We start from the raw sequence: 24,282 nt of genomic DNA, 5'->3' as shown, positions 1-24,282 counted from the left end.
GCAGCTCAGCAATTTCCCAAATTGCTTACCTGCTACCTCTGTGTTTTAAATCTCTCTTACAAAATGCGTCAGTATTTGCATGAGGAAACTTGCGGTGTATTCATGGAACTGTACTGAAGCCCATAATTTATCTCTCATCTTCCACACAGGATCCAGTTTTGGGGCATAAATGTATTGCTTTGTGCTTGCTGATCTCAGTGGCATTACAACTGTATGCTACACTATCTGCCACCCAAGATAGCATAGAAGAGCAGCTCAGGCTCACTCTGGTGCTTCCTAGACAACATATCTTGCAGACCAGAGCCAGCTGTCAGCTCACCAGCTCACAGCCCACAGGTACAAACAGGTGCTGCCCCATACATGGCCAATTTTTGTGCTTATTTTTGTGCAGTTAAGGTGGCTACAGGGAGCCATTAAAAAGAAAAAAAAAGTAATTACCAATCCCCACACCTTAGGCTCTTCAATACAATCCAGTCAAAGCAGTGCTCCTGTTTAAAGAATTTAGTACAAGCTTTCTCATCTGAGAGAATTTTGATGTTTATTATGGGTGGTGCATTTCAACAGTGGCAAAAGTGGCTGACCTCTGCCAGTACAGATTTTTAAGCACATGGCAGGGTCAAAAATCATGGAATCATAGAATGGTTTGGTCTGGAAGGGACCATCAAGATCATGTAATTCCAACCCCTGCTACAGGCAGGGACACCTCCGTCTAGCCCAAGTTGCTCAAAGCCCCCTCCAGCCTGGCCTTGAACAAATCCAGGGAGGGGACAACTTTGCTGGGCAACCTGTTTCAGTATCTCACCACCATCACAGCAAAGAATTTCTTCCTAATATCTAGTCTAAATCTACCCTCTTCCAGTTTAAAGCCATCTCCCCTATCCTATCACTACATGCCCTTATAGAAACTCCTTCTCTGGCTTTCCTGTAGTTGCACAACTAATTTTCTGCAGCTGAGAATTTGCTCTATCTAATAGTATTATTATGCTCTTTGTAACTATTGTAGTTCCTGCGGAAATAAATAGGAGGCATTACTTTTAAAGCTACCTAAGTAGCGTGCAGTATACAAACAGAAAACAAGGTTTACTTCACCCTCATCAATGTATTCAACCCCCTGTAAAATTACAGTAGGTTGTTCCTCAGCAGTCCTGGCTCAAGAGAGTGCCAATAAATCAGTATTTACAAGGAAATAATTTTATAGCTAAATCAATATTTCCTTTGAGAACACTCAAAGGCAGCTATTATCTAACAATTTTCAGTATACATTATGTGGCCAAACTGTAATAATCTTCTGTTAACACTGCTTTTATTCATGGCTTAAACATATATATATATATTTATATATATATAAAAGCAGGTATCATATTGTTAATTACTTAATTTGCTTTCCTTTTATAATTTAGGTCACTTGTGAACTCCTTGCTTGAAAAAAAAACATGTTAATATCACAGAAAACTAATATGCTTTAAACAAATCTGGCATCTTCTTCATTTTTTTACTTGAATTTTTATTTTTTTCAATAAGAATAAGCTGTGAAAATGTGGCTTTTTAAAGTATAGTGTTTGGAGAAGCCTCAGTTAGTATGCATGAAACACTAGGGATACCTGATTCATGTGTTTAGAGAAGAGGCTCACACTTGTGCACTCACGCAGTTTTGCAGTATTAAGCACAGAAATGACAAAACTATGAAACAAATGAAATTGTTTCCAGTTCTTCAGAGCTCCTGCTCAACAGTTGATTCTACCAGCTCTTGATAAAGAGATAACAATGCTTAATAAAACTGGCTATGGGCAGAACCCAAAGCCTGGCAGAGCTGATTTGGAGACGCTCACTAGCTCCAGCAGACATTAGATCAAGTTCTAGCTGAATCCAAATGACTAGTTCAGATGCCCCAGGGCCTGGAAGGCATCACTGGTGCCACCTTCCAGCCCCCCATGCTTTCACTCAGGCACTAAACCAGAAAGCAAAGCCAGGAAAGTTCCTCTCTATACAATTACATAGTCAACTAGAGAGCTGGTTTCTCATCTGATGGAAATTCTACAAAAATGAGTTAGGATGCAGCATTTGATAACTTTAGCTGATACAAAAATTAATTTTTAAACTCACTTCACAAGATTGACATAGTTCTTCTATTAATTACTGCTTAACTCTATATAATAACTGTAAAAAACATGTTCTTAGCTTTAAAGCTGGTTTTTATGTTTCTGGTTTTTATGACTGTTTTCTTAGCACACATTAGGTAATGCTTACTCCCAGTATTGTACAGTTTACCATAAGCATAATACATGCTTCTGCTGACTAGAAACAAATATTTGCCTTGCTTGCTGTTCAGCTTACTGTTGTCTTCATCTTCACTCATGTAAAGTAACAGTCTAAACACAAACGCCTATTCTTGCTTGGAAAGTTTTCCAAGAACAAAAGGATGCACATCTCTCAGCTTTGTGAGCCATCAAAACAGCTCAAAGTCCTCCACTCACAAGAAGGGATGGGTCACAATAGATCTCACACCACTACACCAGTGCCTGCACTTCGTGACACACTGCAGTGCTCCCAGATGCTACGTGCACCTCCAAGGGTGAGCACATCACTGAGCAGAATGCGGGCAGCAAGGCAGACTGGGGAGCAGATAGGTTTGTACAGTGTTAATGCACAGCAGTCAAGGCTCTGAGAAAGGAACAAGAAAAGAGCACAGAGAGAAAACCCCATCACCCCTCCTTCTAACAGCAATTAAGGTATAGTTTCATTCTTAGACACTCACTAAATGACGGAGAGGAAGAAAGATTTAAGACCCAAATCTATCCTCTGATCCCCTACTTACGTCTGTCAGCCAGCTTTAGTATTCCTATCACCAGGAAATTGTTCAAGCTCTGATAATAATTGAAAGAACAAAACAAAAGCAAAAACCCGATGTACATCAGCTTTGTTTTATTTATGCCACTTCTAAACCATCTAAAAGATACATCAGTATAGGAATAATAGCTATCTGGAAAGGAAAGAAGAACCCCAACAACACAGGGACAAGATAATTTTTTCTTTTTTGCAGTTCTACTTTATCCTAACAGCACAGTTTTATTTTTTTAACATGGCTGTAACCAACCTATTTTTCACATGGCTAAAACTGTGAAAGAAAGATCAGACTACAGATGTACATCTCTGACAACAAAAGAAAAAGCAACACTTAAGTTTTTAAATCCAGATGATTTGTTGCTACAGAAGTTCTCCAGCGTGCTTTATCTTTTAGCAGAACTTAGTCATTATCCACCAGCAGAATTTAACCATTCTATTAAACAAACAAACAATCATGCATTAAGCTCTATACACAGGGATGTACTGAAGGTTATCCAAGAAATCCTAAACACTATGTAGGCATCAGCCACCTTCATCACCTTCATAGCAATAGGCTCTTTTTAAGAACTCATCTAAAATAAAAAATAAAGCCTCTAAAGCCTAGAGAGAGGGGAAAAAAAAACAAAAACAAAAACAAAAACAAGCAAAAAACACCAACCCTGCAGTAAATCACCCCCAGTTAGCAAATGTACACATTTGCTTTAATAACATTAGGAAGATAGAAAAAGGAATTAATTACCAAATTATCAAGTGCAGTCTTACCTGTGTCCAGCATTCAAACATACAAAACTTTGGTCATGCTTCACAGCACAAGAAAAACATAGTCATTTTTACTGAGAAATATGAGCTCTGGGGTTTAATGTTTGTGCATCCTCAAAGATACACTATGATTTGTCAAACAATTCATCGCATTGTCATTTCTTAGAAGTAAATATGCACAAAAAATTTCCAGCTGAGGTTTTCAGTTAGAGTGAAAAATAATTTAAAGACATGCTTACATACTTAATTTCAGATTTTTTTTTGCAAGCTGTGTTTCTGCCAGTAGTGTTTCATAAAATCTCTGACATGCACACACAGAACAGCTCTGTAAATCCAGCAAGACACTTTCTGTTGAGCCACACCAGCCTGCATGCACTCCAAAATGGCAGCCTCATCACTGCCTGTTGCCATGGCCACAACATGCATCAGACTTGCATTTCTTTTTCCCCCCCAGCCCTTTTTGCTTATGACAGGCCTAAGAGCTTCCTATTATGGTGCCCAGGGCAGCTGCCAGCAGCATGCAGCAGGGGACAGAGGTGCTGAGGCATCCAAGTATGCTCGTTGCCATGCAGGCTGCCTCAAGGAACGTTAATCAGCCTGAAGCATAACGAGCTGGGCTGGGCTGGAGTCCCTTTGGCTCCAGTTGCCAGCAGCGGCAAAGACTGAATGTGGCTCAGCTAAGGCTGAGAAGGGAGAATCCGAGGGAAACACATGTTCAGAAAGCAAAACAAATAAGGCATTCTGAACGATCTCAACCATGTGCCTGTCTCTCACAGTTCCCAGATGCTGCTCACTAGTGTCAAAGAGACAAGCAATTTAATTCCCATAACAAGGCCAGAGCAAAAAATATGTTCCTTGTTACCTTTCAAGTGTAAACCTAGCATTTTAAAGCTTGTTGTCAATCATTTCAGCTACAACAGTGCAGAGAACTGGGCCTGTTCCATCGGAAGAGGAGGAGGCTGAAAGAGACCTCATTGCTCTCCACAACTGCCACAAAGGAGGTTGTACCAGGATGGGTGCTGCTCTCTTTTCTCAGGAGAGAAGTGGCAAAACACAAGGAAACAACCTCCAGTTGCATCAGAGACAGATTAGATTGAACATTCGGAAGAATTTCTTCACAGACACAGTGGTTAAGCGATGAAAGTTGTGGAGTCCCCATCCTTTGAGGAATTGGAAAACTAGACATAACACTAGGAAGCATGGTTTAAAATCTTCAATATCTTCATCAATGATATCAACAGTGGGGTCAAGCGCACCCTGAGCAAATTTGCTGATGACTCCAAGCTGTGGAGTGTGGTTTACACACTAGAGGGACAGGATGCCATCCAGAGGGACCTAGACAGGCTTGAACAGTGGGCCCAGGTGAACCTTGTAAGGTTCAACAAATCCAAGTGCAAGGTTTGCCCCTGGGTCGAAGCAACATCCATTACCAGTACAAGCTGAGAAAGGAAAGGATTGATCGCAGCCTTGTCAAAAAGACCTGGGACTGCTGATGGATGGGAAGCAGGGCATGAGCCAGCCATGTCCCCTCACAGCCCAGAAAGCCAACCATATCCGGGGCTGCATCAAAAGAAGCATGGTCAGCTGCTGAAGAGAGGTGATCCTGCTCCTCTGCTCTGTGCTTGTGAAGCCTCACTTGAAGCACTGTGTCCAGATGTCCTTAGTACAAGAAAGATACACACCTATTACAGCATGTCCAGAGGAGGGCCAGAAAAATGATCCAAAAGATGGAACACCTCTCCTGCCAGTACAGACTGAAAGAGCTGAGGGTTTTCACCTTGGAGGAGAGAAGACTCAGAGGTGAGCTGGTAGAGACCTTTCAGTATCTAGAGGGGAGAAGGGGATGGACTCTTTAGCAGGGACTGCTGTGAAAGAAGAAGGGGAAATGGTTTCAAGCTCAAAGAGGATAGATTTAAGTTAGATATAAGGAAGAAGTCTTATACAGTGAGGGTGGTGAGGCACTGGGAGAGGTTGCCCAGAGATACAGTGGATGCCCCCCATACCTGGAGACTTTCAAGATGAGGCTGAATCATGCCCTGGCAACCTGATCTTCTGTGCGTGTCCCTAATCATTGCAGGGGAGGGATTAGATGACATTTAAAGATCATTTCCAACTCTAAGGATTCTATGATTCTATGCATGAAAAAAAGTCTATTTTTTTTAGTCTTTCATGCTTATTTTTCAACAAAACATTCCTAAAGTTATGTAAGTCCTAAAGATATGTAATGCTTCCTTGGCAGTCTACTTCCTAGTTGCTTCTGTTCTTAAAGCTCTTTCTTACTCTTCTGATGAAACATCACTATCTTGCTAGTTTTTTAGATCTTTGCTAAACCCTCCTATGCTTTCCTCTGCCATTCTTTACTATTGGATTTCCACTACTTTTCTGTTGTCTCACTGATGACTTTGCAGAAACACCACTGAAGAGCACAGCCAAATGTCAACTTAGGTGTTTGCCCATTCTTTGTTGAAATCAGCTCTGAAAGCTAACGACTACTTCCTTGGGTCATCAAGTACGCCTGAATCATATCCTCACTTAGCAAGTTACTCTTTATTGAGATCACCCTTTGAAACTCCTGTGGGTGACTGATGGATTGTGAAAACTATTGTTTCTACATAAAAGAAATTGTTCAGGGTGAGCTACCTTTAAGTTTACATTTTATAGAGCATTCTATACACTAATACCTTGAGAAAAAAAATAGAATATTTGGCACCTTAATTTCTGTCTCTTGCCATTAAAATAACTTTTTCAGAACAAATTAGTGCAGCACTGTCTTCCTTAATCTATTGAGTAGTACCAGTATACAACAAGATAAGGGCATTTCATGATAAAATCCCACCTTATCACTTCAAGAGAAGGCTAGTGGTCCTCTTTAAATTTGATTTCTGGTAATTAAAATATCAATAGCTAGTCATTTTGCTCTTGGCTACTAGAAAAGACATCTCTTGTACAACTGTTCACACTAAATTGCCAAAATCAGTTTAGGAAAACAACATTACTACTTCAGTTGGCAGCATGAGGTTGTCTCTGATTCTGGTTAATATTATTCCATTAAAAGCTGAACAGTCAACTTTGGAAGCAACATCATCAGACAGCCTAGTTTAAATACATTAATACTTACTTGAACAGGTACTTTAAATCATATGAACTAATGCAATTGAAAAATATATATCTCTATATCCATCAAAAAACAGACTTGGCCTAATGGATCAGAGGAATATTACTGATACATAATAATGGCTACAAAGTTGCAGCTACATATTTCCTGTAATCTATCTATTCCAGAGCAAGTGAACTCTGGTTTTGTTTTGGTACCTTTATATGAATTTGAAAAATTTATAAATTTCTTCAAAACAACAAATTTGTGGTAAAGAAAAGTAGTGTTTCTGGTTAATGTATGGTGTTCATGAATGCAAGCAGGCAAAACCTACCATTAACACTGACTAAATTAGTGCAGGAGAAGGATGGAGGAGCTTAAAAAACCAGCCTAGACTAGAACGCATTAAAATAATTACTGCCTCATTAACATTTTGCCAACATCAAGTGTTGATGAGTGTGGATTGCATTCTGATGTTCTGAAAGCCCATGAACGAGTGATCTTTCTAGCTGGAAAACAAACTCACATGTGGATGTGTGTTCGGTGAAGTCCTGCTGCTGAGCTATGCCATATGGACACTATCTGGACAGCACACATGAGCACGTAAAAGTGGGAGCAAGCAGCTCTGAAAGATGTTTTCAGACACTGACTTTGGCAACCACAAACACATCTTAATCACCCAGTATCATATATTCTGGGCTTTTTTTTAAGCATATATATAAGCTACTTCCATGCTTTCTGTACAAGTTGGAAACTATCTTGAACTGGGAGAGATAGGCTATTGCTATGCAAATCTACATTTGTATATTAATTGCAAGTTTGGTATTTCTTAGCTATATAATGTAATGTAATAAGACACAAATCAAACAAATTTAACCAGGTCTGCTTCCAGTTTACCCTCCTTCTGTCCTTTTGATTTTCCTCCCCAGCTGAAGCCAATAACAAAAATGCACCAATAAGCTAATAGCCTTTCCCTAGGTAATTATGAGAGCACATTTTAGTTAAATTCTTTCTATGCTGAGGAATCCGATAGAAGCATTCAGTCAACTCAATTTCATTAGCTGATCATGTTGTGAGTGGCTTACGACTTAATTAATAGAAGAAGCAGGCTGTTTAAGTTTTATTTGTAGATAATCTTGTAAACAGGCGCTGCGCACCAGTTTGTCTCACTGCTCTGTTTTGTGATTTATGGCAGATACTACTGACAATGTAGCTCCATTTCAGCACCTGCAAAGCAAAGCCAGCAACAGGCAATACTTGTGCAGCAGTGTTAGGGCTAAAGAGTCAGATGTGCCTTCACAGCTGGGCTCTGCCAGCAGCCAGAAGCAGCTGTGCAGCTGCAGCAGCTGGGCAGCTCAGAGGAGATGCACAGCTCAGCAGACAGCTGCTGCCTGCGGTACTGCTCAAGGTAGGATGACTAACACTGCTTTCCACGATGCCTTTCCTTGCTTGTATTTGGTTTTTCAGCTATGCAAAGGACTGGCTGCAAGCATCTAGAACTGAGATCAACTTCTGTTGTAGGAATGCTCACCATACTGAAGGACATACTCATCCGTAACATGCTTTATTTTATGGTAGGTCTCCTAAATGTGGAAAGTTTTGGTAGATGATGCAAACCAAGCCCCTTGCTAACGTAACTGAGAAACAGAATGGTTTCTTAGGGCAGTTTCTTTATGATTCACCACATTCATTGTATCATAACTTCAGACAACAGCATAAGCTGCTTATGACTGAAAATACAAAATTTAAGAAAATGAATGCCTACATCTCTCTGAAGTGCTTCATATCTCACCATCTAACCTTGATTACAGCAACACACTCTACAAATAGGAATTCTTGGCTCTAAAGACAAGTCATGAGCCACAAGCAGCTAAATATTTATGCCTGCCAGTAGCCACCAACTCCATTGTTAAGCAAGGAGTTACAAAGTACTCATCTTTGTGTTGTTTTCTCCAACTAACACCTTTGAAACATATAGCATTTTACATAAATGCAATAAAAAGACACATTAATGTCTACAATTTAACTTCAGATAATTAAATGGCTGGCAAATTCTTCATAATTTCCAAATTCTCTATTATGGTGGTTGAAATCAAAGTGGTTTTTTTTGTTTGTTTGTTTGTTGTGTTTTGTTTTTTTTTCCTCCTCGGATGTAGTCCCAGCTATTCATATGATTTTGTCTACATTATTCTGTGCCATTACACTACAAGGAAAGAGTCTCTCATGCTGTGACATTTCCTATTATTAAAGGGGCTACAAAAATAGGCTGTTTGTGAGATAGTTTGGGCCATTTGCTTATATTTATGGAAAAAATTATCCAGTTATTGGTGAATGAAAAGCTATGCAATTATCCTGGAAGAAGCTAAAAAGCTTAAAAGTATTACATCACAGCAAGTCTCAAACATGCACTGTTCATCTTACATAAATGGGAATATGACATGCAGAAATCAATTACATTTTTTTCTAAAATTTAAAGTAAAGACTGAATCTGTGTGATAGGTTTCTGATTTGTTTTAATGTCTTAAAATGCCACTATGTTTTATTTAATATTACAGGTCAAATCTTGGCTCCTAGGTTTCCGAATCACAGCTACCTGCTTCTCAGCACTAAGCATGTGCAAATCCTGCACAAAGAGAAGGGGCTGCTCCAAACCCAGATGTTTAGCCTGGCCCACCACACTCATTTCTGTCCTTTTCACAAAGAGATCTACAACTCCAATGAGGCAGGTGTCTCCAAGAGACCTACAGCCCCAAAAACCCTGCTTCTGGCTTCATATGATCTGGTCTTTCCTCATTTGGTTTCTCCTCATTTGACACCATCCTGACAGACACCACATGCTGGTACAGATGAAATTTGACCACAGCCAAATTGACCTCACTACCCTGTCCCCTTGTTTCCAAGAGGATGGACATGCTGGTAAGCGATAAGGAGGTGCGACCCGTCTGGTGGAGAGCAAGCTTCAGCCATTATCTCCATGTGGCACAACCTTGCACAGTACAAAGTGCTGTCTCCCTCTTATATAAATATATAAGTACATAAATATATACCTCACACGTCACTGCGGTTACCCAAGGGCAAGTTTTCTGTTCTCCAAAAGCATGAGCAGTCTGACTTGGCAGCAACTAAGGCTGCGCACAAGGATCAACAGTCCAGCCCAGAAGTCTTTGAATTCATGAGTTCTGGCTTCAGATTATGAAAACAGAGGAGTGCAGCTGAGAAGGAAGTCCTTCCTCACCTCCACAGTCCTCTTTTCCTTTTTTCTCACTACGAAGTATAAGAAAAGTTGCGCATAAATATGCATCAATTCAAACTCCATCTCCCCATCTCACCACTTCATCAGGATCCCTTTACTTCTCACTGTGCAAATGAAAATCCTTGATGAATGACATTTTTCCTGATGCTGCATTGAAACAAGCTTTTACTCACAAACAGCTGCCCCCAGCTTAATTGTAATCTTCATCAGAAGCAGCAGTTAAAGTGCTAACCAAGTCCTTGGATTTTCCTAGAAAGATCTGGGAACGTCAAGAGCCAATTAAACTAGCACGTCAACAAGCCATGTGCAATGGCACTGCCAGACGTTATATAACAGGACTGTCACAGGATAAGCTCCATCAAGTTTTCACCTGGTTATCCGTGCTCTTTATATCTGAAAAGCAAAGCAGAGGTCCTGTCTACTTTGCAACAATTTGGGTGTGATAACAATAAAGTTCTTTTCTATTCATTTCCAGCATGTACTTTTCATGATCCATAGCTGAAACACAAGAGAATGACTGGTGTTTAAATCCTTTTAAATGGATATGACAGCATTATCCTTTCCCTTAATTGGAAACAGGTCATTCTAATGTGTGGCTAGGACAGAAGAGGATACAATTTTTCTTTGGCTGAGCTTTAACGTTTGGAAAAATCACAAGACAATAATGCTCTTATGAATGAAATTTCTGAAAACAAGCTTATAAATGGGAGGAAAATCTGTCACCAAAGATGGTGCTGACAATTCAAAACAAAGACAATACTGACAACTAACCTGTTAATAAACGATCAAGCTATATCAGCCACTTTCATCTGTTCTACACTCAGCCCATTCAGGCTCCTGTAGAGTTACTTACTGACCACCGTGTCATCCAAGCTTTTCCACAAAATAAAACAAAAATAAAGCAGGGATGCAGGCAGCAGGAGCTCTTTCCTGCCACTGGGACACCCATCAGTGGTAAAACAAAACTTCTGTTAGAACCATGTTAGGGAATTTATACAAAGCCCATTATTTCAAGTAAGTAATTAGTTTAGCTTCCCTCTTCCCCTGGATATTACGTTAGCTGGCTCCCTGTTGCCTGTGTGAACCTTTCAACGCTGTAGAGGAGGAAAGGAAAAATTCTTTTTAGCAGCAGGAAAATGTGATTATAAAACAGTTCTACTCGGTAGGGGACATCAGGAGAGAATGTGAAAAAAAAAATAAACAGGAACTTTGTAGATCTCAAGTTGCCTGTTTCCTTCATGAATATCTTTCATTTGCACTAAATGTTTACATCTTGGAAACTGGGTTGTTTTTTTAAAAAAAAATAAAAAACCAATACAGTTTCTATCTGAGCATAAGCAACAAGCGGCAAGTATAGGACCATAAACATACATATACCCACTAATACCTGCAGTCAGTATTACACTTACTGCGATCCTTCGAAGGTAGATGGTAGGTAACATTGATGCTCTGGGCATCTTCAATCAAAAACCTCAGGAGGATTTGGACTAGTAGCTAGCATTGGGAACTGTTTGTAAATAGACTTCTGCTTTAATCCAGGAACATTTTCACATCCTGGTGCACACACTGAGCAAAGCAAAACAGCTCCTGTTTTAAAAACTATTTTCATAGTCATCATGGTCAAACTAACTGAAAACTCACTCTTCTCAGCATTAATACCTTCAAAGATTCCTCAAGAAAGAACCTATATGTATGCTTATATAGTTGGAAAGAAACCTCTGAGACAATCCTTGTATTAACTTCCATGGACCTTTTTTACTCTCCTATTCATGAACAGTTGCCAGTAAATCCTGCAAAAAAAGCAGTTAACTACAACAAACTTAAAATTCCAGTAGAAGACTTTACACAAACTGAAACTTTTCCATGTCTAAGCTCAGGTAACGTAGAGCAACACACTAGTGTTGCTTGTAAAAGTTGTGATTACAGAAGTTAAAATATATTTTTGCGTATCAGTTTCATTCTAAGTACTACTTTCATGTTTGACTGATTTACAATTGGTGCTGTCCCACAGAAAGTTGTTGCTGCATCTTTGTATTGGCTGTCACATTAACTTGTTGTCTGCCACAGTAGCAGCGGCAAGTCCAAACCCAAAATCATAGACTTCATCTCAGGTTTGGAGAACCATATGCTGGAAGAAGACAGTTCTTCTCTCATTCCTCCCCAGTACTTCTCTCATGAAATAGGAGAAATTTTCACCTGTGATACTTTGCTTTTATCTTGTTTAGCAGAGAAAGGAAGTTAATCATGAAGAAAACAAAGTAGTGGTGAAAAAGAAATATAAAATAAGCATCACCTTGCAACCTTACTATTTTAAAAAGATTACGTGCTTGTGCAAGCATAATGAAAGGTGCCTATATCTTAAGATAGGAATCACAATCAGCAAGCTAATAGCCCTATAAAAACTACAGTTTTCAGAGATGTCACTCACTGTTAACAGAAACTGTTGCAGGTTAGTTACACAGAGGCATCTGATTATGCCTTGGGGTCCTATGTTTAGTGACCCCAATTAGCAAGATGTTTCCTCAAATTAATTTATTTCTGTTCAAACAAATATCACAGAAAAAAAAAAAAAAAAAAAAAAAAAAACCAAAACCATGATAGAGACACAGTTCACAGATGTTAGTCAGGAGTTTCTTCTCTGTTTGTTGTTGTTTTATTTTTGTTTGCTTTTTTTCCCCAATGCTGTGGTAGCCTTTGCATGTTGGACAAAACATGCAAAATTCTTACCTAGCACAGAGCTCAGCTCCTCTGCCACTCCTGTTCATGTAAATATGCCGAGTTAACAATGATGAAAATGTCATTACTTGCTAAATAAATAAACAAGTAAATAAATATTGCAAGATATTTCTTAAAGAAACACAGATAAATGGAAAGGCAAACATCATGAGAAACCACACTTATATACCCACACACAGTCACCTTTTTCCTGATTTTCTTGCATGAATTTTAACAATTTACTCTTCATATGGAGAGTTGGGTAACCTTGGATATTCCTGCTGAACTGCGTTTTATTCACTTGGCTTTGTTCATAAACTAAAATTATATCACCTACCTAAGTGTTTTACAGTGATGTTGCAGTTTGCTGTTATATTAAAATAGGAGGTAATGTATAAAAGCTGGATTTATTTTAATAATCAAGAAGGAAATGATTCTTTAGACAATCAAAAATCAAAATCCTCCTGCACTGTTTTCTTACACTGTTACGCAGGCTCACTTATTAAAGAAAAATTCATATTATGGTTAATATGTGTTAGTATACCAGCATGATAGAAAACAACTCAAAGATGTTGAAGAGATTTTTATACAGGGGAGAAAGATCTTCTGAAAAAAGGAAAAGAAAAAAATTACCTTAAGAATTGACTATAGCCCCCAAAACCAGAGGGTGGCTATTCCTTGCCAGAACATTATATTACATACCAGCCTCTTCCTACATGCTGCAGTGCAAAATAGTATGTAGGAAAGTGCTTTAGACATGTACATCCATATTTGATAGACCAAGCAGACTGGGGCAATACATTTCTGCAATACAAAATCCCAGTTTTGCTACAAAGCTCAGGATCAGTCTTACTGACTCTCAGATTAACCACAACAAAGCTCAACATGTATCAACCCCTCATCTGCACAATACTATTTTTGAAACAGGACAATAAACTTTTTCTAAATAACATTTTCCTTTTCATTTGAATAAGCATGTGCAAAGACTGCTTATCCTGCAATCTGTGGCAAATAACACTTTTAACTAGTTCAAAGAAATAGAAGAAAAACAGCAATAGATGTAGCATCTTTGTATTTGCTCATCGGAGAACTGAGAGAACTCTAGAATTGACTTGTAGTCAGTTTTATATTACCCCAAAACTACCTTGCCATTGTTGTTCATAAGATACAACACGTCTGCCTTAAGGAGGTAACAAACAGGTGAGGACTTGGTGAAGTAGTGGTGATACAGACATAGAAAGGACACCAACAGGTGTTCAAACTTGTCAGTAAGTCAGGACAGGTCCCAAGACCAGCCATAGCCATATTCCCTTTGGAGCAATGATAATTGTATCAGTGGATTCATGAAGTTCTGAAACAATTCCAAGATTCCTCACTTGACACATTTGCGGCACATACCCAGAATCTTTCAACTGACAATTAAATCTGAAAACAGAACAGGGCAACTCTTAAAACGGATATTTAATTGCTACTAAGTGTGTCTCAAGACAGGAGAAGCAGAAGACACAACAAAGAAATAAACTGGTTTTATCACAGGACAGCCTGCACTGGAGTGCCAACAGCCCATATCTCACCCCCAGGCTGAGCCGGGCTCAGACCCAGACGAGAGGAGAGGATATTTGGTAGGGGCAATCAGAAGGGATAGTAGCTTTTAAAAGAAGCATGAGCTGAGTCAAAAACATGACTTTAAAGAAACCTCATTGCAACAAAAATGGTTATAAAATATAGCTGTTTAAATACAGATGATGAGCATACATTGAAGAGGCAAGAAACAACCCACTTATTTGCTGTAATTAAGACATCATTCCCTCTCATTTTACATGTTGCTCCCCAAATACTTGTGATATCTGCTAAGAAATGTGAAAATACATTCTGAAGCAAAGCAGCAGGATTACTAATTTCACTTCAAAAATAAATGCTAGCAATATAGCTACATGTTGTTTGTAAATCAAAATCACAAAGAAAAGTATACGTACGAATGAAGTTGAAAACTGCAGACCGGGAGAAGAGAGTTCCACGCAGAGCAGTGTCCAGCACCCCTCTCTGGGCACTGTGAGCTCCACTGAAGACTTGGTTTAAGAAGTACATCCCTGACCTTGCTATCTGTCATGGCAAATAACAGACGTACTGGCACAGACGGTAGTTAGGTTGGCCATTGGCTCTGAGTGTGTTCCTCCAGAGGACACCGCGTTAGGGAAGTGCCGTGTTAGGCATTTCTATTTACAAACAAAACCCGGTTGGTACCACCGGTGGAACCAAGCGCTCCCTGCCTCCACCACCTTTTGCGATGCTGATTCCCACGCACTGTCCTAGACCAGTGCTCCAGCTCGCAGTGGGACGAGTGTGAAACAATCAGAAGAAAGGATCATCACGGCAGCCAAAAATACCTGTTTGGGTTTTGATAACTCACAGGGTGCCCGCGTGGCTCCCCGCAGGCAAGCGCATTGCTCGCAGCACGCCTGGGCTCACGGCAGCGCCGGACCCCGCGCCCCACGCGGGCACGGCGGCGACACGGGCACCGACCTCCGGGTGGTTCTTACCTTGTTGGAGGCCATTTCGCTGACGGAGTGCCTTGTCTGCAGGGTCTCCAGTTGGTCCAGGCACCAGTCCAGCTCCTCCAGGGTCTCGCTGGCCAGCTTTTGGTAGGCTTCCTCTGCGAAGAGACAGGGAAAGGCGTACTGAGTCCTCAAGCGTTTCATGGGACTAACAGCGAGCTCCAACGCGCCTATCCTGCCGCGGCCGACCGCGCCGCGCTGCCCGGTGCCCGCACATGAGTGCTGCGCCTTCATACTGCCAGCCCGGACACCCTAGTTCCGCTCCGCGCGGCTCCCCGACCCCGCGGCCACCGGCGCGGCGAGCGGCGGCCGGGACCGAGCACAAACTTTCCGCTGCCCGCGCCGGCCGCCTGCCCAACCGGGTCCGGCTCCGCCTCGCCCCGCGGCCGCCCGCGGCGCCGCCTCCTGGCAGGAGCGCCGGGCCCCGGTCCCAGGCACGGCCCGCGGACGGAGAAGCTCGAGCGGGCTGAATCACGCTTCTTGCCTCGGTCGTCCCGCAGCGCTGTGCGGATGGACCCCTGCAGGCTGTCCGTGCCGCCGACGGGGAGCAGCGGTGATGTCTGTCACCTGGGGCTGGGGATGTCGTGGGATTGATCCAAGTGGGCAACTTGGAGAGAGCGTGAGGAGGTGTGAAAATCAGCGTGACCACTCTGCTCTGCCCAGCAGCGAGATGCCGAAGGGTCCTTAAATACTGGAGGAGGGTGTGCTCCTGCCCAGTAGCCTATCTGCCTGCGTATCCACGTGCAATGTGGGCTGTAAGTCTAAGTCTGGTGAAAGTTTTGAAAATGGACCCGGGAAAGGCAAGGAGGTTTAATCTCAACCGACTGCACATTGCAGCTAACTTCTTAAAACTCACAGACGCTGCACAAAGGGGAAGACGCTGCCTCCCTCAGCAGCAGACCAGTAGGTATGCAGCTCCTAACGATCCCTAACTACAATGCAACCTCACCTCCACACCTACACAGCACAGCTGCTTGCTTCCTATGATGCAGCTGCAGAAGATGCTTTTCTACACTGAGTACAGAGCTGAGCATACTTCAGACCAGGCACACTGCCGTGTTCTGTGTCTGAAACATCCAGTTCTGAAACTCCTGGCATGCATGATGCTACATCAGCTACATGCAAACATACCTCCAAGGCAAGGCAGAGAAATGTTTGTCAGTGGGCTGATTATTCCCACCTAAAATAACGACATGTTTCACACCAAATTTACTTCCCCCCCACATCCCCACACACCTCCCCATATGTAAAATCAGGCAAGCAAATTAACTAAAACTCCTTTTAAAATAATACATTCCAGCATGGATTAGTTCCCAACAGATGAGTGCATTATGAGTGCATTACTTTTTATCATCTAGGATACCATTTATATCCTTTTATATTGTACTGCTCACACTCCAGACCTTTGGATTTCTTCAAAGCTGCTGAACTTTGCATAACTGTGGGATGGTTCAAAAACACCTCAGAATTTTGAATAATGTCCATTCCCTTTTGGAAAAAGGATAAGTCTGGGTTGACATTAACTGGCAGAAACTCTTAAGGGAAATGCTGCAGTGCTAGCCCACCCTGTGGTTAATCTGTCACCTGAACAAACAGGACTCTGATATGCACCAAATCCCCTTCCCACTGAATTGTGGATACTTTATTTTAAACGTGTCATGCTTACTATAATTGCTATATCTGATCTTAAAAAATCGCATGGCACAATAAATACAGGATTTCCCAGAACATTTATCTATCAAAAGGGTATGTGTGAGTGCCGGCAATGCTGCAGACACCACAGCTCACAGGCTTTGTACATTATTTTTAAAGAGTGGCAACTGCAGCTTGTTCTTGAAGTTAGGTGGCATTGACCTCAGATTTCATCAAGATCCATACTGGAAATAGAAATCACTTTGTTTACAGTACATTTGTAAGTGTGTGTGTTAAATGCTTTTGATGAAGCAGAGAGGAAGTTAACATATGCACAGTTATCTGATGACCTTATGCAATGGTTTCATTGAGAATAACACAAATAATAAAGTGAGGTAAAATGAATCTGTGCAAAGCTATTTTGCTGCTAGCCGGTGACCTGACCTTCAGCAGTTCTTGAAAATCAGATATTGGGAAACTCATGTTTTTCTTCATAAGTAAATATCATCTTTTCTTAAGACTGTAAGAGAGATTTTTCCAAGGAATATGAAAGCAACAGAATGAACTTCAAGGATAGAATATGAAAGCAACAGAATGAACTCGAAGGATACCACCGTTAGGTAAAAGTAATAAAATGCACAGTTATTTATTTTCAAGCTTAAACTTCTTGTTAGCAACAAGAAGTAGCAACAACATATATTTACAACAGCACTTTGCATTTAGGAATCTTTGCATGGTGCCTACCTTCCCAACATATCCAAAATCTGGCCAGAATGCATTGCCCACAAGGCAGTCCTGTTCACCCAAAGACTTTCTCACAGCCTCCTGAGCTGATTACTATATTCACAAGAGTGAAAGGAACTCTAAACAATGATGGAAGTCCTCATCAAACAAGAATCTCCTTCTGCTCCAGCAGTTCTGAAGAGCAGAATCACAAGGAAAGATTTCCTAAACAGTCCTGAAGCTCTAATCAAGGCCCATACTGCTGTTACATACCACGGTGGAAAATGTTGTCTAGGTTAACTTTTCAAGTATAACACATCGTCACCACTACTCTAAAAATAATTAAAAAGTCATCACCCATGCACACTTGACAGCCTCAAAACATTGTTTCTGACCTCTCTGTTACCTCTAGGGAAGCACCCTGAACTCACTTCCAGGCAGGACTGATACACTAATGAGTTTTTTTGGCAAAGGCACATGACCAAGCATCACCTTTAGCAAATGACAATTTTCAGATATTTCAAAAGTTCTGATTGTAGTTAATTGATCCTTAATAAAACTGGGGAGAAATACATTTTAACAGCACTTACTTAAAAATTTGCATGCTGCTTCTTGTATGCTTTTAGAAAAAAGGAAGTGGCAGCAAATGTTCTCTTTACAGTTCACAGATTAATTCAAACAATCCCACCACACGCAACTTTCAATATCATACACACCTAAAAAATAATAATAATAATAATAATAATAAAAAGTCTAGAGTCTACCAAAACGAAGATCAGCCATAAGCATGTGATGCTGTACATCTTCTTTAAAAAGGATATTCCACTGTCTGTTTTTGTAGAAAACTTGATTTTTAGCATAGCTTCTAGCAGAACACCAGAAATAGCTATGCTTTTGTTGATGCTCTTCTTCAGGAACTACTTCTGGGAAAATTACTGTATTGAACATATTAGGAATGATGTCCTCTTTATTAAATATTTCATTGTGGTTTCCATATACAGCATACTTATATTCCTAGAGAACAAAAAGCAATGCTGCATTTTTCTACGAATTCAAGTGCACTTATATTAACCTTCTCAGTACTTCAAGTAATTTCAGTACAGCACTAGGAAAAAATAAGTACAAATTCTTCTTTGCTGTCTGATCAGTTGGGATTGAATGATACAAAGAGGCTGGAAATGAATTGACTCAACAAGCAGGTCTGTATGAACTTCATGAAGTTCAACAAAGCCAACTACAAGGTTGGGTCAGTTCCAAGGACAAATACATGCTTGGGCTAAGAATGGATTGAGAGTGGCTCTGTGGAGAAGTACTTTGGCGTGATAATTGGTGAGAGACTCCATATGAGCCAGCACTGCATCCTTATAGCCCAGAAGATCAACTGCATCCTGGGCTGCATCAACAGAAGAGTGGCCAGCAGGGCTAAAGGAGCAACTGTTCCCCTTTGCTCTGCCCTCATCTGTAGTACTGCCTCATCTGTAGTACTGCAGTCAGGCCAGGGGCCTCTAGGGCAAGAAAGACATGGACTTGCTGTAGTAGGTCTAGAGGAGGCCATGAAGGCAATCACAGTGCTGGAGCAGCTGTCCTATGAAAAAATGGGGAAATGGTTTTAAGTTGAGGGAGGGGAGATTTAGGTTGGATGTCAGGGGAAAGTTCTTTACAGAGAGAGTGGTAAGGTGCTGGAAGCTGCCCAGAGAGGTTGTGGATGCCCCGTCCCTAGAGGAGTTCAAGATCGGATTGGATGGTCCCTGGGCAGCCTTGTCTGGGATTAAATGGGGATATTGGTGGTCCTGCATGTGGCAGGGGGGCTGGAGATTCATGATCCTTGAGGTCCCTTCCCACTCTGGCCATTCTGTGAATCTGTGATTCTGTGCAGCTAAACAGTGCTATGCTCCAGATGGGCTCAGCACATGTATTGTCTTTTGAAGATGCTGGCAGAAACTCTGAAAACCTCCAGACTATTCTAAATAATGACAAGCTAAAGATCTTTCATTAGACTCAGGCCCTCAACATCTTACCTGAATTTGCTGACCACCTTCCTGATCTTCTGCAAAGTGTAAGATTGAAATTTAGAACAAGAGAATTACTGGGCCAAGGATTTTAGTTTTTCTTATCACTGCATCATTTAAAGAGAAAAATAAAAAATAAAAATCTTTGGTTTGAATAAAGAATTTTTCTGTAAATGAGGATGTTAGTAGCCTTAACTGATGGCCTATGTATTGAAATGTCTTTGACGTTTTAGTTAACATTGGTTCCTGCTATTATAAATAAACCTATTAACACTGACTCAGCATAGAAATTACACCCGTTTTCATAGACACCCATTTCAGAACTGAATTAAAACAAACAAACAAAAAAAAGTTGTATTTTGTTATTACTGAGAAATTCTTACTGTGACTCAAGTACTTTCTTTGTGGAGTGTTCACATACAGTGATGTTGTTGACCAAATGAGATTATGAAGGATATTTTTGTTCAGCAACAAGAAATCTGAATGCATCCCCTCACAGTCACAGATAAGACAGAATACTCTTGATCAGATTTTGGAATGAGCATCTAGGCAGACAACTCAGCTGCAACAGATTTATCAGAAGCTTTTTTGATGTTTCCACTCTGAATACTCACTTTCTTCCAGGAATGTCTCCAAGTTTCCATTCTAGTGAAGAAAAATCCTTTGTACCAGTTAGTAGCCTTACTCATAGACAGACTGCACCTTGAGGATGAGGACTAGTAGTTTTTCAGAGTACAATGAGCTGTAGGGCTACCCCATATACTGCTTTACACAGCATCAGTAGCTTCTGCCTTTAGCTATGGAAGACAGTCTATCTTGAATAGAAAACACTGTAACCTCCAAGAAATAACAGTAACAAAATGATAAAGTCCAGTTGTGCAAAGCTTGTCAATACACGATTGCTCCTGTATCATTGTGTCAGAGAACTTCATGTATGCTATGAAGGATCTATTTGTACCTTACACTGCACATTTCAGGGACAAAAGCATAAATAACACACTTACATTCTTACAAGATCAGGTAAGTAGTCCAGAGTCCTTTGACTCTTAAAAAAAAGTGTAGGATAATCAGATTCTCACTATGAAGTTCAGTTCCATTGAGTGGAGATGGGGATTTTACTTTTAGTGTTGTTTATTTTTTGTTTGTTTGTTTGTTTGTTTCTGCTTTTTTTTTTTTCTTTTCTTTTCCTTTTTTTTTTCTTTTTTTTCTTTTTTTTTTTTTTTCCTGTTAAATATTTGGTTTGCTTCTTGGAAGAAGAGTTGGAACTAAGTCACTCATACCGGTATAATTTGTGGTGGAGTCTCTAAATATTTCTGCATTAATTATTTGCAAATTCATCCCAAGGTACAATCTTGTAATGCCAGAGAAATAAAGCAGACTATTAGAAAAAAACATCCTTTCATTGAAGCCAAGCAAGAGAATTTAATATATACATCATATTACAATAATTTACTGCTTTAATGTCAGAGTGCTTCAAAATGTTTGCAGAGTGAACGTTTGTTTCAACTTCTAGCTTTTATCAAAAATCCCACAAGGCCAAATGAACTTTTGCCACCATACATCCCTTCCTAGTGCTCTTCTCCCCTCTAGCTGATTTTAGCAAAGGGCCGTATCTTCCTACTAATAGGACAAGAATGTCCCTACAGTTCTGCATTGTCTATAAGAACCTGCCAAAAGAACACTTGCTCACCAGCAAAAAAACAAGCCTCTCAGAAAGCAACAGACTTTGCTCAAAATAAAGAGGAAAGCTTGGCTAATTTTTTCAAGTAGCATTGCAGCAAGACACCCAGCATGCATTTTTATTGTTTTCTTTTTATGAACAAACCATGTTTTGAAAAAAAGTCTGTACCATTTAAAATTTCTTTCTTTTCCCCAGAGTTGTAATTGGGCTCATTCTAGGACTCTTGGACATTGAATCCAGTACTGGGTTAATTCTCCAGGTTGTTTTCAAGTTCTATTTTTTGTATCACATGAAATGTTAGGTGTTGGTTCCTCACTATCAGTTTCCCATACAATTTGTATCTGAGTACTGTACTGTTGTTTCAGGATAATGAGAGAAGGGACAAATTTTCAAGATAGAACAAAATTAAATTAGCAGTTGAGAAAATAAAAGCCATTTTGGTAAAAAGTGTGAGTTAAAGATGTCACACTCCCATGTTTGCTTTTCTGTAATAGTGTCCGATCCTAGCAGTAGAGATCAAAGGATATTACATTGTCCTCATGAATATTTTTCTGACATGCCCAACTCTTCTAGATTATGTTTGGCATGAGGATGAAGACAACGCGAAATACAAATCACTACACTGATGCATGCAAAACTTAACTGTCAAAAAGTTGTACCAACAATTCTGATTTCCTGCTTCCTTAGAGCACAAAATCAGAATACAAAGGAATAGCTCAAGTTTTTGTCAAAAAAAAAAAAAAAAAAAAAAAACCAACAAAAAACAAACAAACAAAAAAACCAAGCCAAATCAAGCCAAAACAAAACAAACAAATAAAAACACAATATGAGCCCATTAGAAACCACAGACTTCACTTTTAAGCTGATTACTGATGGTTTTGTCTGAGATTCCAATAGATCCTAGACCCATGCCATCACAAAATTTTTATTACCAATTGAAATTTCCTTAGAATGAGCTGAAATTTGTAATCTAGAAGCCTTATCTTGGGAAAGAATTTAAGAATCCATTTTCTTTTTCAAAAGAAAGAGTCACCTCAGAACTCACCACAGAATAAAATAAAAATAGAGATGTCTGTGTTTATTAGAACTAGCAAAGCTTGTTTACCTAAGCTTTTGTGTCCCCTGGCTGATACTTAACAACACCTACTGGTGCAGAGTAAGCTCACACTATATTAAAAATTATAATGCCAAAATTTGGAAAAAGCTTCAGCTGGACTTGCCAAAGAAACACCAATAGAATTCCCAAGGTCTGATGAAATAAGAAAGCTGAGTTAAAGCTTTCCAAGAACTTTAACATTCACACTGGCTCTTTTCCATGCAGATTCTCTGGTGTCTAACAAGAAGTATCCTTGAGCTACATTTTTTTTTTTCTTAAAAGGCACTATTAGTAGGGTCCTGCATATAGTTGCCCATTTTCGCATTACACTAAATAAATTTAGCAAATCACTACCTTGCTATCAGACTTAGCAACCAGGGGTCAGTTATTTCAAAAGTTTATACTTTTTTTTTTTTTTTTTTTTTTTTTTTTTTTTCCCCCCCCTATGGAGAAAATGCTAAAAAACATCCTGTGTATTCTTGGTAGTAATTCTGATTTGAACCAGATTTGTACAGTATTGATAAGACTAACTAAATGAACTGATGGTGAGAGAGAGCAGTGGAATCTAGGCTTTATCAGGGCATTACGGGGCCCTGGAAATGCAGCAGAGAGAAAACCTCTTGTCTTGCCACACTTAAGCAGTAGGAATCCTGCTGTCTCTTCAGTAAAGCAAACAGAGAAGTAGAAAACTCAACTACAACTTCACTCCTGAAAGCAGCAGAAAGGACAGTAGCAGGGATTAGTTTTCCTCCTTCCCTTCTATGAACTGTTCTCTTCATAGGCAATTAGCTGGACTGTGTTTACAGGGGACAAATGGCTACACTTCTGCAGTCTTCCACGAACCAAGAACACAGGCAACTAATAAACATCTCATTTAGCTTCAATATTTACTTAGTTCTGAAAGCCTCTCTCAAGTCAAGTGCCATCTGAATCAGCACGTGGGCTAGCAGCATGCTTCGTATCCGTGGACTCTCGTGCCCTTCTAAAGATAGTAGAAAAATGAATTTCCTGTCTGCATGGATACTCTTGGTGAATTATTCCCAATGAGTACGTGCTGAATCAGATCCTTACTCAACAAGGCCTGATGGTCATCTACTGCATCTCCTGTCTCCTGTGACATTCCAATTCTAACATAATGTTTACTGCTATATTAAATGTTTGTCTGATCTCTTTTGTTTTAGTGTTATCCTTTATTAGTATATTTAAAATATTAGTAGCCAGAGTTCATTCAGGATTAGATGCCATTTATATAATAGATGATAAAAAGCCATCAAGCCTGTCTTCTCTCAGGATTTTTTTAAGCGTAACCTCACTTTCTATTTATGCTCTTTTTAAGATAATAATGTTTCCACCAGTGATTATTTGTTTTTTGCAGAAGAACACACTCCCCTGAAAGTCAGATACCCATAACTGTTATTACATTCATGTCATAGATAAGAAACCTACAGTTTAAACTGAATGAACTATGTTAGTCATGAAGTTTCTTTATACTGGACCATTAGTCAATCATGCTTTCTGCTACACTTCTGTGTCATAATGTCTCAGGAAACTATCTCAGAGGCTACCAAGCTGATCCTGAAAGTATCAGTCACTGTTTTTGCTTCTGTGAAAAGGCCAGGCTGGGTGAGGGTTTGTTTTGGACAACAGGTATGCAATGGACAAATGTCATCCAGCAAAAAACCACAGGACAGCTCAACCTGCTCCTCCATGCGTCAAGAAGAAAACTCAACAAGCACTTCGTCAGTCTTTCCCTTACAGCAAATTTCAGCACATCCACAATATTCATTAACAGTTAATTTCCCTGAAACCCAAGGAAGGATTTTTTTCCCTGCATTTTCTTTTAGAAAAAGCCCTGAGCCAACTGTTCAGCACTGATTTAAGTGGTGTCACAGTGCTCCACATTCACTGATGATCTCTGCCC

General features: G+C 40.0%; 1 protein-coding gene across 6 annotated transcripts in view; it reads right to left on the bottom strand.

Moving 5' to 3' along the window:
* The window catches only part of PDE4D (phosphodiesterase 4D), a 570,552-nt gene that overhangs the window by 35,765 nt on the left and 510,505 nt on the right, over positions 1-24,282 (bottom strand). For 5 of the 6 annotated variants that reach the window (XM_052670420.1, XM_052670421.1, XM_052670425.1 and 2 more), the window contains one exon: positions 15,206-15,318. In XM_052670420.1, coding sequence (XP_052526380.1) covers positions 15,206-15,318 — 113 coding nt within the window. Of the gene's footprint in view, positions 1-15,205; positions 15,319-15,435; positions 15,549-24,282 lie in introns of those variants that run through there. The other variant, XM_052670427.1, reaches the window with a different exon arrangement.

This window comes from Tympanuchus pallidicinctus, unplaced genomic scaffold (assembly GCF_026119805.1).
Source record: "Tympanuchus pallidicinctus isolate F22 unplaced genomic scaffold, pur_lepc_1.0 scaffold9, whole genome shotgun sequence".
NCBI lineage: Eukaryota > Metazoa > Chordata > Aves > Galliformes > Phasianidae > Tympanuchus > Tympanuchus pallidicinctus.
Note: the sequence above shows the minus strand (reverse complement) of the source record. Positions and strands in the feature narration are given on the sequence as shown.